Raw genomic sequence first — 20,762 nt, 5'->3', positions numbered from 1 at the left:
TGCTGCTGTCCCACTCGCTGTTTCGGTGGCTTAACGACGGTTGGCGTCGCAGTTGCTATGTCAACTATGACGCGAGCGAGCCATGTCGGAGACGGAGCGATGTACGACGAAATACATGATCTTTATCACCGCATGCTACGACATACTACACTCTCATCCACTTTATACAGAATTACCACAATCAAGTTCTGACTTAAGAGGTACGTCCCGCCGGCGAGATGTTCTCGGTTGTGTGAGACATGTTTTTCGCCTTACTAACAAGCGGAGTGGCCAGCATTCATTGCGCCACAGTACCGATCATGTTCGTGTTTTTGAAAACTGATCCTATGTTCAGGTACCACAAACCAGAAGCCAAATATATCTAATTTGAACACGGTGCTTAACTGTAAGAGTTAAAAAGCTTCTACTTAAGCAAGCAAGCTAACATGTTTACCCCTTTCTGATGTCTGCCCCCATAGTAATCTTACTGTGAAGCAAGAGCCATCTTTATAGCAGAACATGCCTACGTTTAAAACTTACTGGCGGGTTCCGCTGAAATTTCCAGAGTAACACAATAGTGTGGCTTTGAGCAGCCACACATGTCACTCATTGCTTACCAGTACTTGTTCTCGGACTTCTGCTAACGTCGTCACGTGCGTGTAGTAACCTGAAGAAAGAAATAAAAACGAAAAAGGTTACCATAAATCTCGTGACCAAAGATACATCCTTCCCCTACCTTTTTCTGTCAGAAACACGTTTACTGAGGAGCTTAAAAATTGCAACACTCATGCACAAGCCCTCCCTTCTATAAATACAACGTGCGCAGTGTAGACACCCATAGCCACTAAAGCCGGTTCGCTGATACGCCCAACCGGCAACTCCCTTTTGTTATTTTCGGCATTGATCTTCGGTGATAATACTTCATAGTGCTTATAGGAAATAATTAAACAATCGTTGCATTTCTGGGAAACAAACTGAGCACGAATTTAATTCCTGCGAGAAAGAACGAACGGAAGAGTCTCAGTCTCACATAACTTAAAACCTACGCACTGATTCGGAATCGAAAAAAGGCTCCGTCCTATCCTCGGCTTCTTTGTCCTGTCAAAACGCTACGTTTTTCGTTCAGCTATCTCGCTGAAGACTTTCGCCCCCTTAAGACATCCAGGAAAGAAGCAAGACTCCGGATTCACATTAAATCCCTTCCCGTTCGCGAAAATCGGGGTTTTAGAGACTGGCTTCGTGCTTGTTGGCCTTGTCGTGACGCTGGGGCTATGGCGACCCGGCCTTCACTTGGTAGCGTGCAGAGACTCCGGGTTGAAGAAGGACTGAATCTTCGAAGTTGGTAAAATATGTACAAGCAGGTTTACTGGCACTTTGAGAAAACGTATTTACAAGAATATTTACATGAAGAAGAAGGGTACATCAGCAAAATGACAAGCGTTAAGAGTTCATAGCGAGAAGCGACTGGATGAGCCGTTTACCCAGGGCCCAGAGCGACATTTCGTGCTCTGCAGCGTCCTTAAAAACCCCCTATGTCCAGCCCCTCTCTGAAGATGCTGACCAACCAAATCCAGGGCACGCCCCTCAGGTATCGGCATCCAATCGAACACATCACTGCACTGATGGTCTGAAGCACTGACTGGTCCGGCATTCATTCGTTGGGCGTGATCACTTGTTGGCGGGAAAAGCTTGGGAACGGCGAGGAGAGGAGGTACATTTCTATTCTTCAGCAAAGAAACCACAGGCTGGTTCTGGGGGTTTTACTTCTCAGAAACCCGAGTGCACGTGGCGCCGCATAGGGCTCCCAACATGGTCCCTTTTCGACAATTGCAAATCTTTCCTGCATTCCCGGGAAATCACTTAATGGCCGTATGAGTCATGCTCTTCTCTTGTCCTGCACGTCAGCGGACATGTCACTCTGTCGTCTCCTTTGGATAGGAGGCATTCATCACTGGAGGATAGCACTTCTCGACTGGAAGGGTGAACAAAAGAAAGCACTTCCTGCTATTTCCCGCAGGGGGACGTTTCTTTGTGTTTTTCCAGACGTTCTCTTGACAGGGCCAATTTGGCATTTGCAGGTTGTCCACAAAGCAAAACATGCTTACAAAACAGGATTCCTGGAAACAGGCTCACTTAGAGCCAATGGACCATCACCACATATTCACAAAACTTTTCCATGCCCACAGGCGAACAATAGAGCGCGCAAATGCGGATGCTTGGTCGTAACAGCCTCCTCCCCCGCCAGAAGAGACTCGGAGGGCAGCAGCCGCAGCTGCTGCATGAAGAGACGACTTAATGGCCTGCACGTGAACGCTTGAAGCTCGCTGTTGCATGTCGCGTTGTCTTGATTGTTGTAGGCCAAATTGCTTGAGCTATCTGAAACTCAACCACATGTCGAAGCAAGCACTCGGCTCCCGTCTGAAGAGACCAGGTCAAAAGAAAACTGCCATTGTTGTTCGAGAAAAGCCCACTCTCAAGACGTTCAGGACCCACGTATGCCTCGAAAACCAAACGTGCTGCTTTACATAGTCATCTATATTCAAGCGCACGAAAAAAAAAAAAAACCTGATTATCAATTTGGATACATGGTGAGGAACATCTCGGACCGCTTAGAAAGAGCGGCTAAGCGCGTCCGCATTCCCATTTAACTTCCCCTTTTTGTATCTTATTTCAAAATTGTACTGCTGTAAAATCAAGCTCCACCTAAGAAGGCGACTGTTCTTCGATGTCGCAGTTTGCAGCCAAGCCAGGGGACAATGGTCCGTCTCTACGGTGAATTTGGCCCCTCCAAGATAGCACTGCAATTTTTGAATGGCCCATACAATGCAAGCGCATTCCTTCTCTGACGCGCAATAAGCCCTCTCTCTAGAACTCAGTTTTCTGCTCAAGTAGAGCACGGGGTGCTCATTACCGTCGTCATCTCTCTGGCAGAGAACAGCACCTAACCCTCGATCACTGGCATCACACTGGACCGTGAATTCTCGGCCATAGTCTGGAGCTCGCAATACCGGACGGCTAATCAGCACAGCCTTCAGGTTTACGAAGGAGGCTTCCTTTTGTTCGTCCCAGACTACATTTGTCGGTTCTGTCTTGCGGAGAGCGTCGGTCAGAGGGCTAGCCAAAGCTGAATAGTTAGGGATGTAGTGATTGTAGTACCCAGTCAGACCCAGGAATGCTCGAATTTCCGTCTTCGTGCTCGGCCGCGGGTAGTCTGCTACCGCAGAAATCTTAATCTCGCTGGGTTTCCTGAAACCTTGACCTACATTGTGACCCAAGTAGTCCACGGTCGCCCTTGCCAGGCAACATTTCTCGGCCTTTACGGTTAGTCCAGCTTGACGCAAAAGGCTCAGTACAGCTCTTAGATGTACCATATGGTCCGCCCATGAGTCGGAAAAAACCGCAATGTCGTCTAAATAAGGCACCGCGAATGTTTCACACCCCTTTAAAACCCTATCCATGAGTCGGGAAAAACAAAATGGAGCATTTTTGAGCCCGAAACTCATCATTGTTGGCTGGTAGCTGCCCGTCGGAGTGACGAAAGCCGCGTATCTGCTGGCGCGTTCAGTGAGCGGTACTTGCCAGTATCCTCGAGTAAGGTCCAGCGTAGTCACATATGCCGCTCTACTGACCTGTTCTACTCTCTCCTCAATATTCGGAATAGGATACACTTGATCCCTGGTGAGAGAATTTAGCTTTCGGTAGTCTACCACAGGCCTAGGGTCTTTACCTGGAGCTTCTACTAAGATCATAGGCGAAGCATAATCGCTTTCCGAGGGTTTTATTACTCCCAATTCCAGCATGCGAGTTACTTCCCTATCCAGAATTTCTCTTTGCCTTGGAGAAAATCGGTAGCACCTTGATCGCACTGGCACGTCTGAAGTCAGCTCAATATCGTGCTCAGTCAAATCAGTTCTGCCTGGCCTGTCCACGAAGCAGGCCTCAAACTCTGTTATTATCTCGCCCAGATCGGACAGCTGGGATTTCTTTAGTTCTCCTCTCTGCTCCGTCTTTTTGAGAAGCTCCTGAGCGTTGCTTCCTTTTCCGCTGAGGCAAATCAAGTTGTCCCCCATCTCCTCGGGAAGGTTTAACGTTAGATTTACCACGGCTTCCCTCTGCACATAAGGCTTCATAAGATTGCAATGATAAATGCGCACTTCTTTACGCCTACCGGGAATTTTCACTGCGTAGTTAGTGTTAGAAAGCTTTGCAACGACTTCAGCCGGTCCTTCCCACTGTACTTCGAGCTTATTCTGCCTTGAACTTCTCAGCAACATCACCTGGTCCCCGATACAAAACGTCCTTTGACGGGCTGACTTATCATAGTACACCTTGGAACGAGCCTGGGCTGACTTCATGCTGGCCTCAACGAGTTCCTTAGTGTTATGTAAGCGATTCAAGAGGTTCAGAATGAATTCTACTACTGTTGGGTCTTCTCCGCGCCCCTCCCAGGCTTCGCGCACCATTCGCAAAGGTGAGCGCAGTGACCTTCCGTACACCAACTCGGCTGGGCTAAATCCAGTGGATTCGTGCGGCACTGACCGCAAAGCGAAAAGCGCTGCAGGCAGGCAGGTATCCCATTCGCGCTTGTTTTCATAGCACAGTCCCCTCAGGACTCGTTTGAGAACAGAGTGCCATCTTTCTACGCTGTTGCTCTGCGGATGATGGATCGAGCTATGCACTACCTTAATGCCGCATCGCTCGAGAAATGAGGTGGTGAGGACACTCGTGAAAACGCTACCCTGATCACTTTGGACCTCGGAAGGGAATCCAACTCGTGCAAACACTGACAGCAGCGAATCCACTACACTCTCGGACGTCACCTCGCGCAGCGGAACAGCCTCTGGAAACTTTGTGGCTGGGCATAACATAGTGAGGATATAACGGTACCCTGACTCGGTCACAGGAAGTGGCCCAACTATATCTATTACTAACCGGTGAAACGGCTCGGTAATGATTGGTACTAACACCATCGGAGCTTTCCACTTATCTTGCGCCTTTCCAACCCGCTGGCACGTGTCGCATGACCGTACAAAATTTTCCGTGTCCTTAAAACATCCAGGCCAATAGTATTCTTGCAACAGCCTCTGCTTTGTTTTCTTTATTCCAAGGTGACATGACCACGAGCTGCCATGGGAAAGTCGCAGTAAGTCTCCGCGGTACTTTTGGGGAACGACTAATTGGTCCCGCTCTACTCCGCGCTTATCCTTGAATAAGCGATACAGCACTCCCTTTCTCATCTCGAAAGAAATATTGTTTGCTGTCTTAGTGGCGCGGTGGCGCTCCCTTATCTCCTGTATATTGGGATCATTGGCTTGCTCTATAGCTAAGTCCTCTCGGGTTCCACTTAAAAGTCTCGTGAGATTACTAGACACTGGCGGCAAGAGGTTACTCTCAAGAACGTCCTCATTCCGCGTCTCATCAAGCTCACTTTCAAGTTGACTTATCTGAGATGCCTCGCTCTCAAAGTTTTCTGACCTGCTATCTTCCGCATTTACCATTGTTTTAACTGCCGTTTCCTCCGCTGTGGATTTTTCTGGAATGAGCAGTGTAGCTAGTTCTCGCGCCTTTGAACGTGTTAAGGCTTGCACAACTCTGTCTCCGAAAAGGATGCCCCTCTTTCGCAGCAGCATGTCCGATTTGTTGGAGAACAAATACGGATAGCACTTAGGAAGCTTTCCTGAAACGGCAGCCTCGGTTGTTAATTCGCCGAAAGGGCCCTCGATGACCACGTTCGCGATCGGCAAGCACACACTCTGTTCCTCAACTACCTGTCGGATCCATGCACACTGTCCTGTATAGTCGGAAGGCGATACATACGCCGGATGGACAACATCCATCGTTGCGGCCGAATCGCGCAGTACCTTGCAAGGCTTCCCGTTGACTACTAGGTCATGCAGGTAGGGTTCTAAAAGCTGCATATTTTCATCGCAGTCCCTGACATACGAGAAAGCAATCTTTTCTTTCCGGCAGTTGACGGCAATGTGACCCTGCTCATTACACCTAAAGCATGTGAGCGGCTTCCTAGCCTCAAGCTTATTCTTTGTGTTCTGCACGTTGGTCACTTCCCCACTTTTCTCACTGCCGTCCTTTCTAGGGAATTTGCCTGAAGAAACCTTCATTTCTTCGTTTCCAACTCTAGCAAAGTGCCTTTCCTGACGGTTTTTCACACTGAACTTGGGATTGCGGGGCCTATCCACTGCTGGGTTGCTGAATTGTCGGCGCGAAGCATACTCCTCAATAAGTTCGGCAGCTTCAGTTGCCGACTTAATTTCGCCTCGGTCCTGTAACCAATTTCTTTCTTTTTCTGGGAGGCAGTTATAAAACTGCTCCAAAAGAATTTGCTCGACTACAGCGTCCCTATCACTGTAGGAATCTGTGCTCTTTAGCCACTCGCCCAAATTAACTCTTAAATTGTACAGGAATTCAGGGTAACTCTCGTCCCTGGACTTAGTAGCTTTCCGAAAACGTTGTCTGAACGCCTCGGCGCTAAGCCTATACTTTCTCAGAAGGCAAGCTTTGACCTTCTCGTAGTTGTCCGCGTCCTCCTTGCTTAGCCGCGCGACAACCTCCGCTGCCTCGCAGGGCAGAACCGTCAATAATCTCTGAGACCAAGTGTCTCGCTGGAAGGACAGTTTTTCGCAGGTTCGCTCAAAGTTAGCCAGATACAGACCGATATCCCCTGATATCACATATGGCTGCATGTACTTTGACATCTTGAAATCTGCCTCCTTGTTGAGAAGAGGTACCGCTAGCTGGGGACAATTGCCCGACCTCTTGCTCAACTCTAGTTCTAATTTCCGGAGCTCAATTTCTTGGTCCAGCTTTTTTGCTTCTCTTTCACGCTTCTTTTCCTCTTTTTCCCACTCACGTTCGCGCTCCCTTTCCTCTTTTTCCCTCTCAAGTTCACGCTCACGCCTCTTTTCCTCTTTTTCCCGCTCTTTCTGCTCTTTTTCCCGCTCCTTCTGCTGTCTGAGCTGTTCCTTTTTTTGACCGATGAGGTTCCATGCTTCACTGAGCTCCTCATCATCGGCTCCCAAATCTGTGATTGCCTTTATAATCAAAGGTTTTCGTGCCAAACCACTTGTATCAATTCCCAATTCCTCACACAATTGCAACAGTTCCGGTTTCTGCAGCTTTTGTAGGTCCATGATCGCTCCGAGTGTCGGCTACTTCCAAAACAACAGTGCAAACTACCAAACCTAAAGGCGTTTCCACACTCTCTTTACCAGTTCTAAAATCTAACCCTGTTCTAGAACCTGGTCCACATCAGAAGAAAAGCCAAGCACTCACCCACACATGCGATCGATGTTCCGAGCTGCCCTCTTGTTGGCCGATTGTTGCTCCTGCTTGTTGCTTGAGATGCCACCTCCGATCACAAGGTGTTGTGGCTTGTAGCTTCAGATCCACCTCCAATCACCAGATGTTGTGGCTTGTAGATTCAGATCCCACCGCTGGTCACCAGTTGTCGTGACGCTGGGGCTATGGCGACCCGGCCTTCACTTGGTAGCGTGCAGAGACTCCGGGTTGAAGAAGGACTGAATCTTCGAAGTTGGTAAAATATGTACAAGCAGGTTTACTGGCACTTTGAGAAAACGTATTTACAAGAATATTTACATGAAGAAGAAGGGTACATCAGCAAAATGACAAGCGTTAAGAGTTCATAGCGAGAAGCGACTGGATGAGCCGTTTACCCAGGGCCCAGAGCGACATTTCGTGCTCTGCAGCGTCCTTAAAAACCCCCTATGTCCAGCCCCTCTCTGAAGATGCTGACCAACCAAATCCAGGGCACGCCCCTCAGGTATCGGCATCCAATCGAACACATCACTGCACTGATGGTCTGAAGCACTGACTGGTCCGGCATTCATTCGTTGGGCGTGATCACTTGTTGGCGGGAAAAGCTTGGGAACGGCGAGGAGAGGAGGTACATTTCTATTCTTCAGCAAAGAAACCACAGGCTGGTTCTGGGGGTTTTACTTCTCAGAAACCCGAGTGCACGTGGCGCCGCATAGGGCTCCCAACATGGTCCCTTTTCGACAATTGCAAATCTTTCCTGCATTCCCGGGAAATCACTTAATGGCCGTATGAGTCATGCTCTTCTCTTGTCCTGCACGTCAGCGGACATGTCACTCTGTCGTCTCCTTTGGATAGGAGGCATTCATCACTGGAGGATAGCACTTCTCGACTGGAAGGGTGAACAAAAGAAAGCACTTCCTGCTATTTCCCGCAGGGGGACGTTTCTTTGTGTTTTTCCAGACGTTCTCTTGACAGGGCCAATTTGGCATTTGCAGGTTGTCCACAAAGCAAAACATGCTTACAAAACAGGATTCCTGGAAACAGGCTCACTTAGAGCCAATGGACCATCACCACATATTCACAAAACTTTTCCATGCCCACAGGCGAACAATAGAGCGCGCAAATGCGGATGCTTGGTCGTAACAGCCTGGTACACACACCCGAACCCATATTCCGAGGTCTCGCTCCTTTCAGAGGTGATGTTTTCGTGCTGAGATCGATTCACTTGAATGCCGAAAACACCGTAACCGATTGTCAGTTTGGTTGCCATCATCACTTCCAGTTCCAGCGTTTCCGCCAATCAAATGAAGGCGAAAGCGGCAAAAAAGAACACTTCTGAAAACAAGGCAAACTCTGAATACAGGCCCTGATCGGTGAATGCCCGGTCGCCCGCCAATACCCACGCGTTTTACGCGCAACACATGAAGAACAAGGAGTGCAAGCGCTTTTCGCCCACGAAAGCAAAGGCAAATGCATGATCAGGCGGGCCACTTGCTTAGCAGGCTCTGTGCAGGGAAAAATGCAAGGCCTGAGGATGCGGGCAGTAGTTAGTTAAACCATGTAATACAGCGCACCTCTGTTTGCGCACGCCATCCAATTCACCTCCCGGGTGTCGGTCACCTCTCGACCAATCAGGTAGGTAAACACACGCACCTGCGATGAAGGCAATCACGGTTACCATGAAAACATGAAACACAAAAAAAAGAACAACAACTATGAAACATACTCTTAGCTGCCCAATGCCTAATGCAAGGGTATATAAAGAGATGCAAAAGAAGAACGAAGCCACAAACACCCTTCTGCGAATACCTCCAGCCAACAGCGTCGACCGATTGTCACGATGTCATGATGACGCTTTGTGATCCCCCTCCACATGCACCCCAAGTACGTCCTTGCAGATCAGCGCGAACCATATGTTTCTATACAAATGCAGTTTAACGTAAAAAGAATATCCAAAACGCCAATGGCACAATGTGCCGCATCGTGAAAAGAATAGATTACAGAGTCTTATCCCAAACAAAGAAACAGAAAGTAACACGCTCAAACGTTCAACGGCTTTCTGAATTCGCTAATGAACACGAGACAAGGAATCGAAGGCGGTAAGCCGCGCGGATTCAGTCCGCAATACGAGAATGGCACATAAGGATAACGTATGACTAGCTGCCGCACCATACTCATTAAGGTCTGCCACAAAGATTGTTTTTCTTTCGTATTTTAATAGGGCAGCTGGCTCACTCACCGGGATGTTCGGCCAGTTGTAGTGCCTGAAGATCTCCTCATACGTGTACGGAGCCCCGTCAGTGACCAGCATGATAGCTTGGTTGCACTGACTGCCGAGACGAGACTTGTTGTACTGCAAAGCCACACAACCGGGCAGAAAAATGGGAGAGGGGAGGGGTATGATCATTGGTTAGCGTTTTATATACTACACGCAAAGGGAAAAATGGCAACAAGTCAACGAATCAAGGAAAGTGGAAACACGAGAGTAAACCTCGTACGTGGGTCACAGCGGGATAACGTACGTGAACGCCCTGCGCAGCTTGAAGAACTACAAAAGGCGCCTCACTCAGTAGACGTGGAATAGTTTTGGGCACATCACAGTCTTTAAATAAAGTGTTCCGGCATACCACTCCTGCGAAAATGCACCTGAATCGGAAAGGTGTCACAATCCTGACATTATTGTCGGCTGTTGAATGTGTGTCTCTGGGCCACCATGATGTGTACAATGAAATAGGAAAATCTTGCTGATACGATCCCGCTTAATACGTTTTTTCGGCATAATACGACTTTTTTTTTTTTGTTATCGATCAATGTTCTACAGAGGCAACGAATTTTCGTGCGGCTAAAATGATTATATTTTCACCCCCCACTATCATATAGCGGACACTTGCAAGAAAATTTCATATGGGTTACGCGCACTAATCAAACTCCGATCTTATTTTCCAATCCACACGTTACTACCACTTTACGTACACAGCCACTTAAACTACGCCATTTCATCCTGGAGTAACGCCTATCATGTTCATCTTTGGCCATTTATGAAACTACAAAAGCAAGCCATACGCATCATAACCTGTTCTCCTCGGTTAACACCGTCGAATATTTTCTTCATGGATTTAAATGCTCTACTCCTCTCGAGTCTTTATCTTTATAATATTGGTGTTCTAATCTTTAAGGCTGTTCACCATAAGTTCCCATTTAGCATTTTTCCTCCCGACACGATCAAAAACAACAGCGTTAGGCGGTTCGCTCTACGTAATAATTTTCTACTACCTAAGGTCAGTACTAATTACGGGAAACAATGCCTTCAATTTTCGTTAATATCATTTTGGAATTTTTTAAATTTCGACATTAAGCAAACTAATACACTTTCTTTGTTCAAGTTCGAATTAAACTTTTTCTTCTTAATTTGTGATTTCTGTGTCATGTCACTTTTGTGTCACGGAATTTGCTAGTATACTTTTTGTACCTGTTTCTGTATTCTATTTTTGTATCTAAATCTGTCTGCTATGCACTTTTTACTATGTATTTCGTTATTTATTTTCATTATTGCTTCGTATCACAATTTTGCTTTCAATAATATTAGGAGGTCCCACCTGCGGTATTGTACCATGTGACCTCTCGCTTGTATATTCCTGTATGCTCTTTTTTTTACTCGAGAATAAAGTTCAACTTCAACTTCAACTTCAAACTTCAAACCTGGATTTGGATAATACGATCTCAAAAGTACATGAAAATCTGGCTTGTGGTTTCGGATTTTCCTTCAATAGGCAGAGAAAAAATACCGGCCGGTGCCGATATTAGCTGCAGTAACGGTAACGCTCAGGGCCGATATTTGAGTACTGTTTGCTCGGGTAAGGAACTTCTGTCACTTTTTCTTTTAAAATTTACTTTTTTTTTTTAACTGACTCCCTGGGCTTCGCGCCTTGCGATAGGCTGTCGCAGTCCGCAGGGCTGACATTGGCAGACTGCCAAGATGCTGCGCACCGACATCATCTCCACGTGTTTATTTTCTGACGAGATCTCCGGCGAGGTTGGCACTCTGGGCGAAGTTGACAAAGCGCCAAGTTTTATACGTTTTTCATGGCTTTGCTCTGTGTGAAGAGTTCAGCCGTTCAGCGGTTAAGCGAGTCGTTTCTCCGAGAGACTCGTTTCGACGAGTTTCAGAAAAGATTGCTTCTGGTCACTGAGAAACAAGACGTCCAGTGCGAGAGGTCAGGTTATTCAAAGGACAGTAATGAAAGTAAGGTTAGCGCCATGTAAGTATGTTTCATTCGCGACTTCTAGAGGCCTCTTTTGGATTAAGGTTTTGGGATAATACGTTTCAATTTTCAATTTCCGTGAGAATCATATCAACGAGTTTCCACTGTGTAGAGGGTAGGTTGGAAGACAAATTTCAGCAAAATTTCTTCATCTTAAAATAATTCCCAGCCGCTCCAGCCTGTAAAACAAATTTATTTCCTGTAAAAACCTCCCTCTAAGATAAAAACTGCTCTGGAGCAGCGATCGGTACCAGAGAAATGATGACGTCTGGTTCTTACAGAGAGCAAGGGAATTTAAAGTCAGTGACGTTAAAACGTGCAACTTGTCCAAACACACTAGACTTCAACATATCTGTACACCGGCAGCGGACAGTATAAATGCAGTTGAGGAAAGCATGTTGCCGGGCTAGTTGATCCATTAAGTAAAAAATGTAGCGTAAAAATAAAAAAAAAACAATGGATAGATCCATCGGTCAATCGTCTTATGTGTCCTTCTCTGTCCATTGTTTTCTTTTTATTTTTGCGGTAAATTTTTGACTTAATGGGCAGTATAAAGGAATCGCTACTGTAAACATGAACATTGTCGCACAGCATCCAGCTATATTGAGAGCTCTTCAGTAGCAATGCAGGAATTTCTGCTGGGCAACCCGCCGCATCATGGCCCGCAAGTGCAACAGGTAAAAAAAAAAAGCGTAATTGTGCGGCAACACGACAAAAAGAAAACAAGAGGGCAACTTACGTGTTGAAGAATCTCGAATGCCTGCTTAAGTGCGGCGGTGAAGTTGGCGATGTTCATGGTGTCGAGTCTGCTGAGGTTTTCTTTGAATTCCTGCAAGAAACAGGGGCGGTGAAGTCGCGGGACAGGAGCGAACCGTGCTAGGAGATCCGCACAAAACACCACCAACATTCAAGGGGCGGTTGTCCAATGGGTACAAGGTTTACCCCGGGCCCAATGGTCGGGTTTTGTTTTCTGGGGAGAAACGCTTAAAGAACGAATGAAAAAGTCTTTCACCCCACCTTGCTGACATTAGAACACGTTGCCAGAGAAAATCAAGCCGCCATCATCGAAACATGTGGACGGCGCAGCTGCCTCAACGTGACAAAGGGAGCATGATTTACGGCCAAGGAGGCGAGCAGTGCCATATAGTGAGTCACTTAAAGAGTACCCTGACAGGGGAGCGACTTGCGGAGACATCTAGCACTCAGTGCATTTGTTTATCCGAAGGAAGCATACATTAAAGCGAGAAATGCCGATCCGCACGTGCAAAACAGCTTCACGGGCCTCGTCTACCTGGTAGCCTTCGAGACAGATGTCATGCGGTCAGTTTTCTGAAACTTCCAAGCAAGTTGGAGTCTGTGATTACGGTTGACTCAAGTCAAGATTTTTTAGGCAGCACTTTAAATTGTGAGGGAACTGTTGAGTATTGTAAAATACTGTTAAGATCAGATTGATAGTTACGGCCTAACCTTTCCACGAGTAGAAAAATATTAGCTGAGGTTTAGCTCTGGTTAAACCTGGATGGAAGTGGAAGCTTCTTTTGCCTGGCAACGCTTGTGGCACAACATGTGATTAAACACGCGGTTAAGCAGTGGTTTAATTTGTGGTTTAGTGAAGCTTCACGTTCAAAATTATGGGGAACACTTAAGCACTGCCTGTATCCATATGACGCGGCAGCGTAGGCTTCAGTTCAGTTCAGGCGTTCAGTCGTGTCCGACTCTTCGTGACCCTATGGACCATGTCACGCCACGCTTTCCGGTCTCTCACTATCTTCTTAACATCACATAGCTTCATCTGCAATGCCTCGAGAATGCCATCTAACCATCGCGATCGCTGCCTACCCCTTCTCCGGCGACCCTCAACCTTTCCCAACATCAAATCTTTCTCCAGCGACTCCTCTCTTCTCATCAGATGACCAAAGTAGCTGAGCTTTAACTTTAGAATTTGACCCTCCAATGAGCAGTCAGGGTTTATGGTCGACAATATCGACTGATTTGATCTTCTGGCAGTCCAAGGAACTCTTAAGAGCCTTCGCCAGCACCACAATTCAAACGCGTCAATTCTTCGGCGGTCAGCCTTTTTCACAGTCCAACTCTCGCATCCATACATCACAACTGGAAAGACCATAGCACGGGTTATACAGAAGGTAATGGCAACCCACTCCAGTATTTCCTGCCAAGAAAACCCTATGGCCAGCGTAGGCTACCAGCCCACAAATAAAGCACGTCTGTAACAAAGCCGTATGTACGTGCCTTCGTGGCCTGGGGTAGCGTGAATGCCTGACAGGCTTCCATGTGAAAAGAGATAGGCTCGAGTTGGCAGCTCCTGCCAAACGTAGACAACCCGACGTCCAGTTAGTGCTATGTCAGCTGCCAACTACCGCCTGCCAACGCCATGCTATTGATTTCGCCGCGGTCATCTTTCCTACTCGTTTATATATGACGTCAATCATGACGTCAGGGCACGATCCATCAACTTGTTTACGTAGTCCCGCCCATTGTTCCACCCTTGTTCAATTCCCAGCGCCACAAACCGAGTAGGTGACCTTTAACCTTTAACATGAACTTTGACCTTTTAAATGACCTTTCGGTTGACCTTTTACCTATCACGTGGTCAAACATAGTTACATCTATGGCCTACGTGAATTTGCTCTAAGGCTTGACCTTCAAGTTGCTCAAGGACAATTCGGCCCTGACGCTGAAAGCTCGAGCTGGCTGGCGTAGTGAAGCTTTCGCTTCAAAATGGAGGGACAGACAAGCTTCTGCTTTAATTGTATGACGTGACAACGTTGATGACTTCCCACCTTTGGATGCTCTCCTGGAGGATCATTGTTCGCGTAGATGGACTTTAAGCTGCCAGCTACCACCTGCCAGCGTCATGCTCATTATTTCTCGCTCACGACGACCACGACGCCGACACCGATGTCGTATTATCTGAGTAATTTGACCTTTAACGCTAGAGCTTTAAAAAAGTGCCGCCCAAGTTGACATCTGTGTTTGTCCTCTTCCTTGTTCCGTTCATTGGCCGAGTGCCTCTGCGCTGAAATCTATGAGCTTAAGCTCCTGCGAATTTGGCTTATGGAATGTGCGCGGTCTCTTGACGTCACGAAACTCGCCGACCAATCACCACTTGTCATGGGACGTGACCACTCACCAGAGGCATGCTCGTAAGGAGGACCTGACAGACGTCGGACATACGAGGAACTGTATAGTCCTCGTGCTCTGGCACCAAAAATATGGGCTTATTTAGAATTTCCCGGTGTGCTAGGATGAGAGCAATTTTCGTCTTTAGGCGACGATTATTCAGTAAACGATTTCCCCTTACCTTGCTACTGCATATTCCTTTTTGTTTTCTTTGGCCAATACTTATGTAACAGACATAGTAGGGACAGAAGTGAGTGCGATTTCGGCTTGCGTGGGATAACTAACCACTGCCCGTTGCCGAAGTCTAATGTGTGCGGGGTACACGCGTATCCCACTCTCCTTCCTAGCCAGCAGCGAAGTCACGAAACGACGCGCGCCCGCCAGGCGGTGTTGGACGCGTTTCCCTCGCTCCCTGCACAATGCCGCGACGTCACGGCTTAGCGTTGACTTCCAGCGTGCTTTACCTTGCGTTATGGCACATGAACTGCTACCTAGATTTATTTGTCGTTGCCTATCTAGTCTGAACCTGCCGTGGCTGTGAATCTGCTTCGCGGGTTGGGGAAACTTGCGCATACGGAAAACGCCTGCGCGTAGCTGGCACGAAAGGTCCTCTTCCTGACCGACTGTGCATAAAGTTACCCAATTAGTGAAAGAGCACAATAGTTTGGCACTGAAACATTTCTAGGTATATTTCTCACGAGACTACACGACCTTTGAATGTGATCGTTATGCGGTTGTTGTAGGCAGCACAGGACGAGCAGCTACTCAAACATACGACGTAACGTAGCCTATATGAGTCCGTTTTGGAACTTCCGTTTGGACCGCAGCACAGAAAAGTTGAAAAAAAAAAATTATGGGACGCTTAATTAACCTCCGCTTTTATGGTTATGACTCCGCTACGTTATATTTCTCCCGTCTGCCGCTCCCCATGCGGATGCTCGTTCGTCTGTATCCACTCGCTACTCATTAATTAGTGTCTCTGGTATATCACACGCCTCATCAGCATAGGGATACTCGTTCGTGTGTATCCACTCGCTACGCATTTAATCCCTGATCACTTAGTTAGTGCCTCTCGTACATCACACGCCTCATCCGCACACGGGTGTAATCTACCAGATCAGGTGAAACACTACCTGTCGTGGATATAAAGCCCCACTTTAATTAAGCCTCACGAATGGCCTGTTTAGCCTATAGAGGTAACGTGTCTTGAAATCAGGATCCTAGGAAAGGTTCAGACTGGCTCGATTTCCGTTTGCCTAGGCAGAACAAATCATTAACCTTATACTGGTATTGGGATGGCAATGTCCGGCCTAACATAGACCCAGCGCGTTACCAACACTACCAATATTGGGGAGATGGTTTGTGCCGCCCGGATAAAAGCAATGCTAGAGTTGTTGGCTCCTACTATGTTATGTACTCTTGTGACGTCACATAATATACCAGCTAATCAGTCAGTGCGCGGCCGAGTAACCATCCAGCACCGCCTACCGAAGCTATACTCACGACCTTAACGTGATAGTGTCAGAATGATGGCTGGTTGGTTTGTGGGGTTTAACGTCCTAAAGCGACTCAGGCTAAGAGAGACGCCGTAGTGGAGGACTCCGGAAATTTCGGCCACCTGGGGTTCTTTAACGTGCTCTGACATCGCACAGCACACGGGCACCTTGCTTTTCGCCTCCATCGAAAAGCGGCTGCCGAAGCCGGGATTCGATTCCGCGTCCTTGGGAACAGTAGTTGAGCGCCGTAACCACTGCGCCACAGAATGAATAGAGAGATTTAGCATATCGTGATCCGCGATCCGCTACCGTGACTACCGCGCGCGGGTAGTGCGCACGCGCTGATTGGTCCCGACGCGGCAGGCATATGTGCCGACTTCCAGCATGTGGCGTCATCTATTGGCATCAAGAGGATACGGGCATGCGCAGTAGAGCGCACGGTGGCGGATCCCGGTAGCGGATCGCGGACCATGGTACACTAAAACTCTTTTATTATTACGCAGAAAATCCGGCGTGGGCGTTGTGAGTAGTAAATCGCCTACACTGGTAGCTCGCAGCTAGCATGGCCGAACACTGATTCTTAAATGGTTTGTGCGACTTGATAAGAGCCCATACCACAAAATTGGGAGGAGCTGCCAACTCGCGTTGCTCCTTTGAGGTGGGAAGAAGGAATAGAAATCAACCTTTCAGTGCCCTTGGATGCGGAGTCAGGCTCTCTACACTTAAGAGACGGAGGCACGTTCGTACGGCTTTGGTTAAAGCAGGGCTTGGTGGTCACCAGAGCTATTACATCATACATTTAAAGGCGGACCTTAAGTGTCCTCCATAATTTTTACGCTCCCAACTCCGACAGGGCCAACGCGTAGTGATAATAATAATAATAATAATAATAATAATAATAATAATAATAATAATAATAATAATAATAATAATAATAATAATAATAATAATAATAATAATAATAAAATTGGTTGACAGGAAGGGAAAGGCGCAGTAAATGTTTCACTTGTTTTCTGTGGACACCTCAACCGCGCCTTAAAGGGACACTAAAGACAGCCAAAGATGGTATGAAAATCTAATAAACTACAGTTGGTGACACTGTCGCCGCATATCCGGCAGCAAAAAATCGAATAATTGCTGAGATATTGCGATAAGAAGTTGAGGTTTTTTCTTGTTCCCGCCGGTCGAATTCAAACTGTGGCCTCCAACTACGTAGTTGGAGTTGAGTGACGCACACTGTGACGTAAGCGGAGACTCCGTGATAGCTAGCGAGCCGGCGCGGCCCGCGGTGTCGCATCCCTAAGGGCCAACTTGGCAACAGCGTACTCGCAATGACGGCCTCAGCCGAAATAAATAAAACGATGAAGAGAGTAATTTACCGAGCGATGGGCCCATAAAGGAAGAAAAAAAAACACAGAGCGCTTGTAATGCACAATACTTTACATGTTTCTCAAGCTTTTGCGCTCCTTCTTGCACTGTGTATAAACAAACCGAGCCCTCGGTCATCGCAACGCTTCCTGACATGTTTACATACAAATAAAATTTAGTTACCAGCAAAATAATGTCCTCGCTGCTGCGCTTGTCAGTTTTGAAGCTTCGTCGCACTTTTTTCCTTCAAGGTTTGTGCTACAGCTCCGTGTTCAGCGAAAATTACGTCCACGGTAGCAGAACATGACCGAAGTGCCGGCGCCACTACATTTGCCGGCGCTGTGAAATTCCACATGTTAAAATGGATCCAGTGCACAATATAGTGCGCATAGGCATCCAGAACATTAGTTGCAAGACGTGAGAGCAGGCAGCATGCGCCGATGATCAAGAAGTTGTAATTTTTAGACCGGCAGCAGAAACACCTGATTGTAAATAGGGCCATGACATAAAAACTAAAAATATTTCCAAGCTTCTTGTGGCGCGGCGTAGCCGAGTGGTTAGCGCCAAACGTTACGGAGCAAGTAGTAGCGAGTTCGAGTTTTACCGCTTCTGGCGTTTTTTTTTTTTTTTTTTTTTTGTTTACAAATCGATTTTTTTTAACCTTTTGTACTGTATCTCTGGTGCTTCGTTATTTTTAGTTTTTACTTTTTACCCGAGGCCCTTTTTTTCGCCGGGCGACGAGCGCAATATATCGACGCTCTCCTTGGTATGAGCGGCAAGTATGCCCCTTTTGTTTACGACGCCTGCAAATAGCACGTTGAAGGTCTTGTTGACGCAGTATATGTTGGTCAGATGTGCTATGATTTAGTGAACAATTGAATAATAATACGTTTTTCCTTCGGTACTTAGCATATGTATGCTTTTCGTGGCGTACGTAGCTGCAGTCGAGCGGTCAGGTCGCAGTCGAAGCGGCGACGGCGGCGATATGCTGGCGCAGAAGTGTGAACGAAGGAGCGTGTCGGCGGTAGCGGATTTCGCTCGCTCGTTCCTCCGAATGCTCAAATGGGAACCATCAAGGCGCATCTGCTGCTCCAAGCTCGTAATTCAGGCGCTGCAGGTTCAAGCAAACTATCCGAGTGCGCACGAAATGCCTGAGCCGAAACATAACCAAAACTGAAGTGGGCGCCTGTGGCGCCTCCAAGTATATTTTTGTATTCGCCTTGCAACGTTTACGTTATCTTTTCGCCGTCGTTTACGTATGATAAAAGCGTGTTATCATGTTTGAGAAAAAACGTACTACCGCATTCAAACATGCAACGTAATTCGCATTTGTCAGCCTCCGGGATCCCTAGCGCGTCACGTGATTTGTAGTTGCGAGCCTCGGCCGTTTGGCTGTGGTGGCGATACCTGTATTTCTGTTATTCTTCTTTACTACCTTATAACAGCTCTGTTTTCAGTAAGAGTGGTCATTTTGTAATCAGGAACTGGCATTCTATCGATGCAAACCCACTTCCTTTCTCTCTTTAGTGTCCCTTTAAGGGAAGGGAGGAAGGTGGGAGTGAAAACGGAAAGAGAGAAAGAGGAGCCGTAGTGTAGGGCTTCGGAGTAATTTCGACCACCTGGGCCAACGCTACAACGGAACTATTTGCGGATCACGGAGCTTTTGAAACTGCCACGTTGAAAAGTGCGGCAGGGGATGATTATGAGTGTCGCGTTCTCATATGTGCGGAGCGAAATCTAAATTCCGACCGCCCTAAAATGACCCATGATTAGAATTCAGCCTTAAAAGAGGGAGGCGGGGTAAATGGCTTTACACTAATATTTAAAGGAATATGAGCGGTTTATTGCTAGAACCACTTTGCAACATGCAGTCTAATAGGGCACAGCTACGTCGAGGAACGAAAAACAAGGCTAAATTTTAAGAATATGCAGTACCTCTACCCAGAGCTGTTCAATACTACCAGTTGCAAAACTTTCCAAAAGGCCTGTGTATATATATATAAAAAGAAAGAAACGGTAGCTTTGAGTGGTAAAATTTGGGTGGTTACGGATAGTGGCGGCACCTGCGGCCATTAAAGCTTTGTATAAGTTGCACTTGCAGGTTGCTGATAAATGCACAACCACCTGGGAAATAAAGTCAGCTGAAGAGATGCAGTAGGAAAAATTATTAAACACAACAGCCGTACAGATAATTTAGAAGGAAACCAAAAAGGAAAGAAGGTTTTTGCAGAAGGTAATGGCGGTAATTGCAGATAGCTTTCTTTCGTTTTTTGCGCTGCAATCCATGAGCACTCGAAAAGTGCATGTCAATGCGAGTAACGTCTTGAAGAGGAGCTTGCCAACTGGTCTGATAAAAAGCTCTACCTAAGTCTATTTCCCCGCCCACGAAAGGTCCTACCGCGAAAGTACGAGAAAATCGTTTGCGTATTCAAATATGCGGCAATACGAAGTATACACACAGCCCTACCAAGAGCTAATGACAAGCCCAGTATGGCATGCAACAAAGACAAAAAACCGCTTCTGCGCGAAGGATATCTTCGGCCGCTGTTGTGGCCCAGATTATGGCCTCTAACTCGCTAAATCGTGTGGTCTGAGATCATTCACGTGGCTCTACAAGGAAATGGAGCACTCCGTGGCTCGAACGACGACAAAGTGGTCCCGCCAAGCTGTCGGATCGATACTCTCGAGGAGCAGCAACAGCAATTGCGCGGGGCTCTCACACTACTTACCCTGACGTTTCTGGCGTTGGCTTGCACCAGGTTGTAATGGAAGCAGGTCACAACGGGTTCCACGATGTTGGAGAACTGCAGAATCGTCAAGGCGGCACACCGGAAAAGAAAAGAAAAAGACAGTGAAGAACGGAAACGCTAGCGGAGAATGATCGCTACGAGTTGGCAAAGAATACATGGCCCCGCGGTACTTAAGATTAGCACTAGTCACGTCATTGCCTCGCTGCAAGTTACACACGAAAAAAAAAAGAAAAAAAAAAAGAACGGCACTTTGTGGACTTCGCTACGCCTTTGAGTACACTCTTGTACTGCGTCGCAATGGCTTTCATTATCACGCATGAAGGTGTTGGGCGGGAACGGCGGCCAGCTTAAGAACGACTTGCCAAGCACTGTAAATAAGTCGTCCGTGGTGAGAGCACCAGAATTGTTCTCCCGCACGGTATGATGATACAAAAACGACCGCGCTAGACGAAACTATGAAGTAAAAAAAATGC

The 20,762-nt window shown here is 47.2% G+C and overlaps 1 protein-coding gene across 2 annotated transcripts in view; it reads right to left on the bottom strand.

Annotated features, from left to right (window-relative positions):
- LOC146179639 (voltage-dependent calcium channel subunit alpha-2/delta-3-like) overlaps positions 1–20,762 on the bottom strand; it is a 204,430-nt gene that overhangs the window by 53,675 nt on the left and 129,993 nt on the right. For both annotated transcript variants that reach the window (XM_084579291.1, XM_084579292.1), the window contains exons 9-13: positions 20,269–20,343; positions 12,274–12,363; positions 9,512–9,625; positions 8,847–8,925; positions 597–646 (exon numbers count right to left, since the gene is read on the bottom strand). In XM_084579291.1, the coding sequence (XP_084435417.1) occupies positions 597–646; positions 8,847–8,925; positions 9,512–9,625; positions 12,274–12,363; positions 20,269–20,343 (408 nt within the window). The remainder of the gene's footprint in view (positions 1–596; positions 647–8,846; positions 8,926–9,511; positions 9,626–12,273; positions 12,364–20,268; positions 20,344–20,762) is intronic.

This window comes from Amblyomma maculatum, chromosome 9, assembly GCF_055883805.1.
Source record: "Amblyomma maculatum isolate TAMU_Amacu chromosome 9, ASM5588380v1, whole genome shotgun sequence".
Classification (NCBI taxonomy): Eukaryota; Metazoa; Arthropoda; class Arachnida; order Ixodida; family Ixodidae; genus Amblyomma; species Amblyomma maculatum.
Note: the sequence above shows the minus strand (reverse complement) of the source record. Positions and strands in the feature narration are given on the sequence as shown.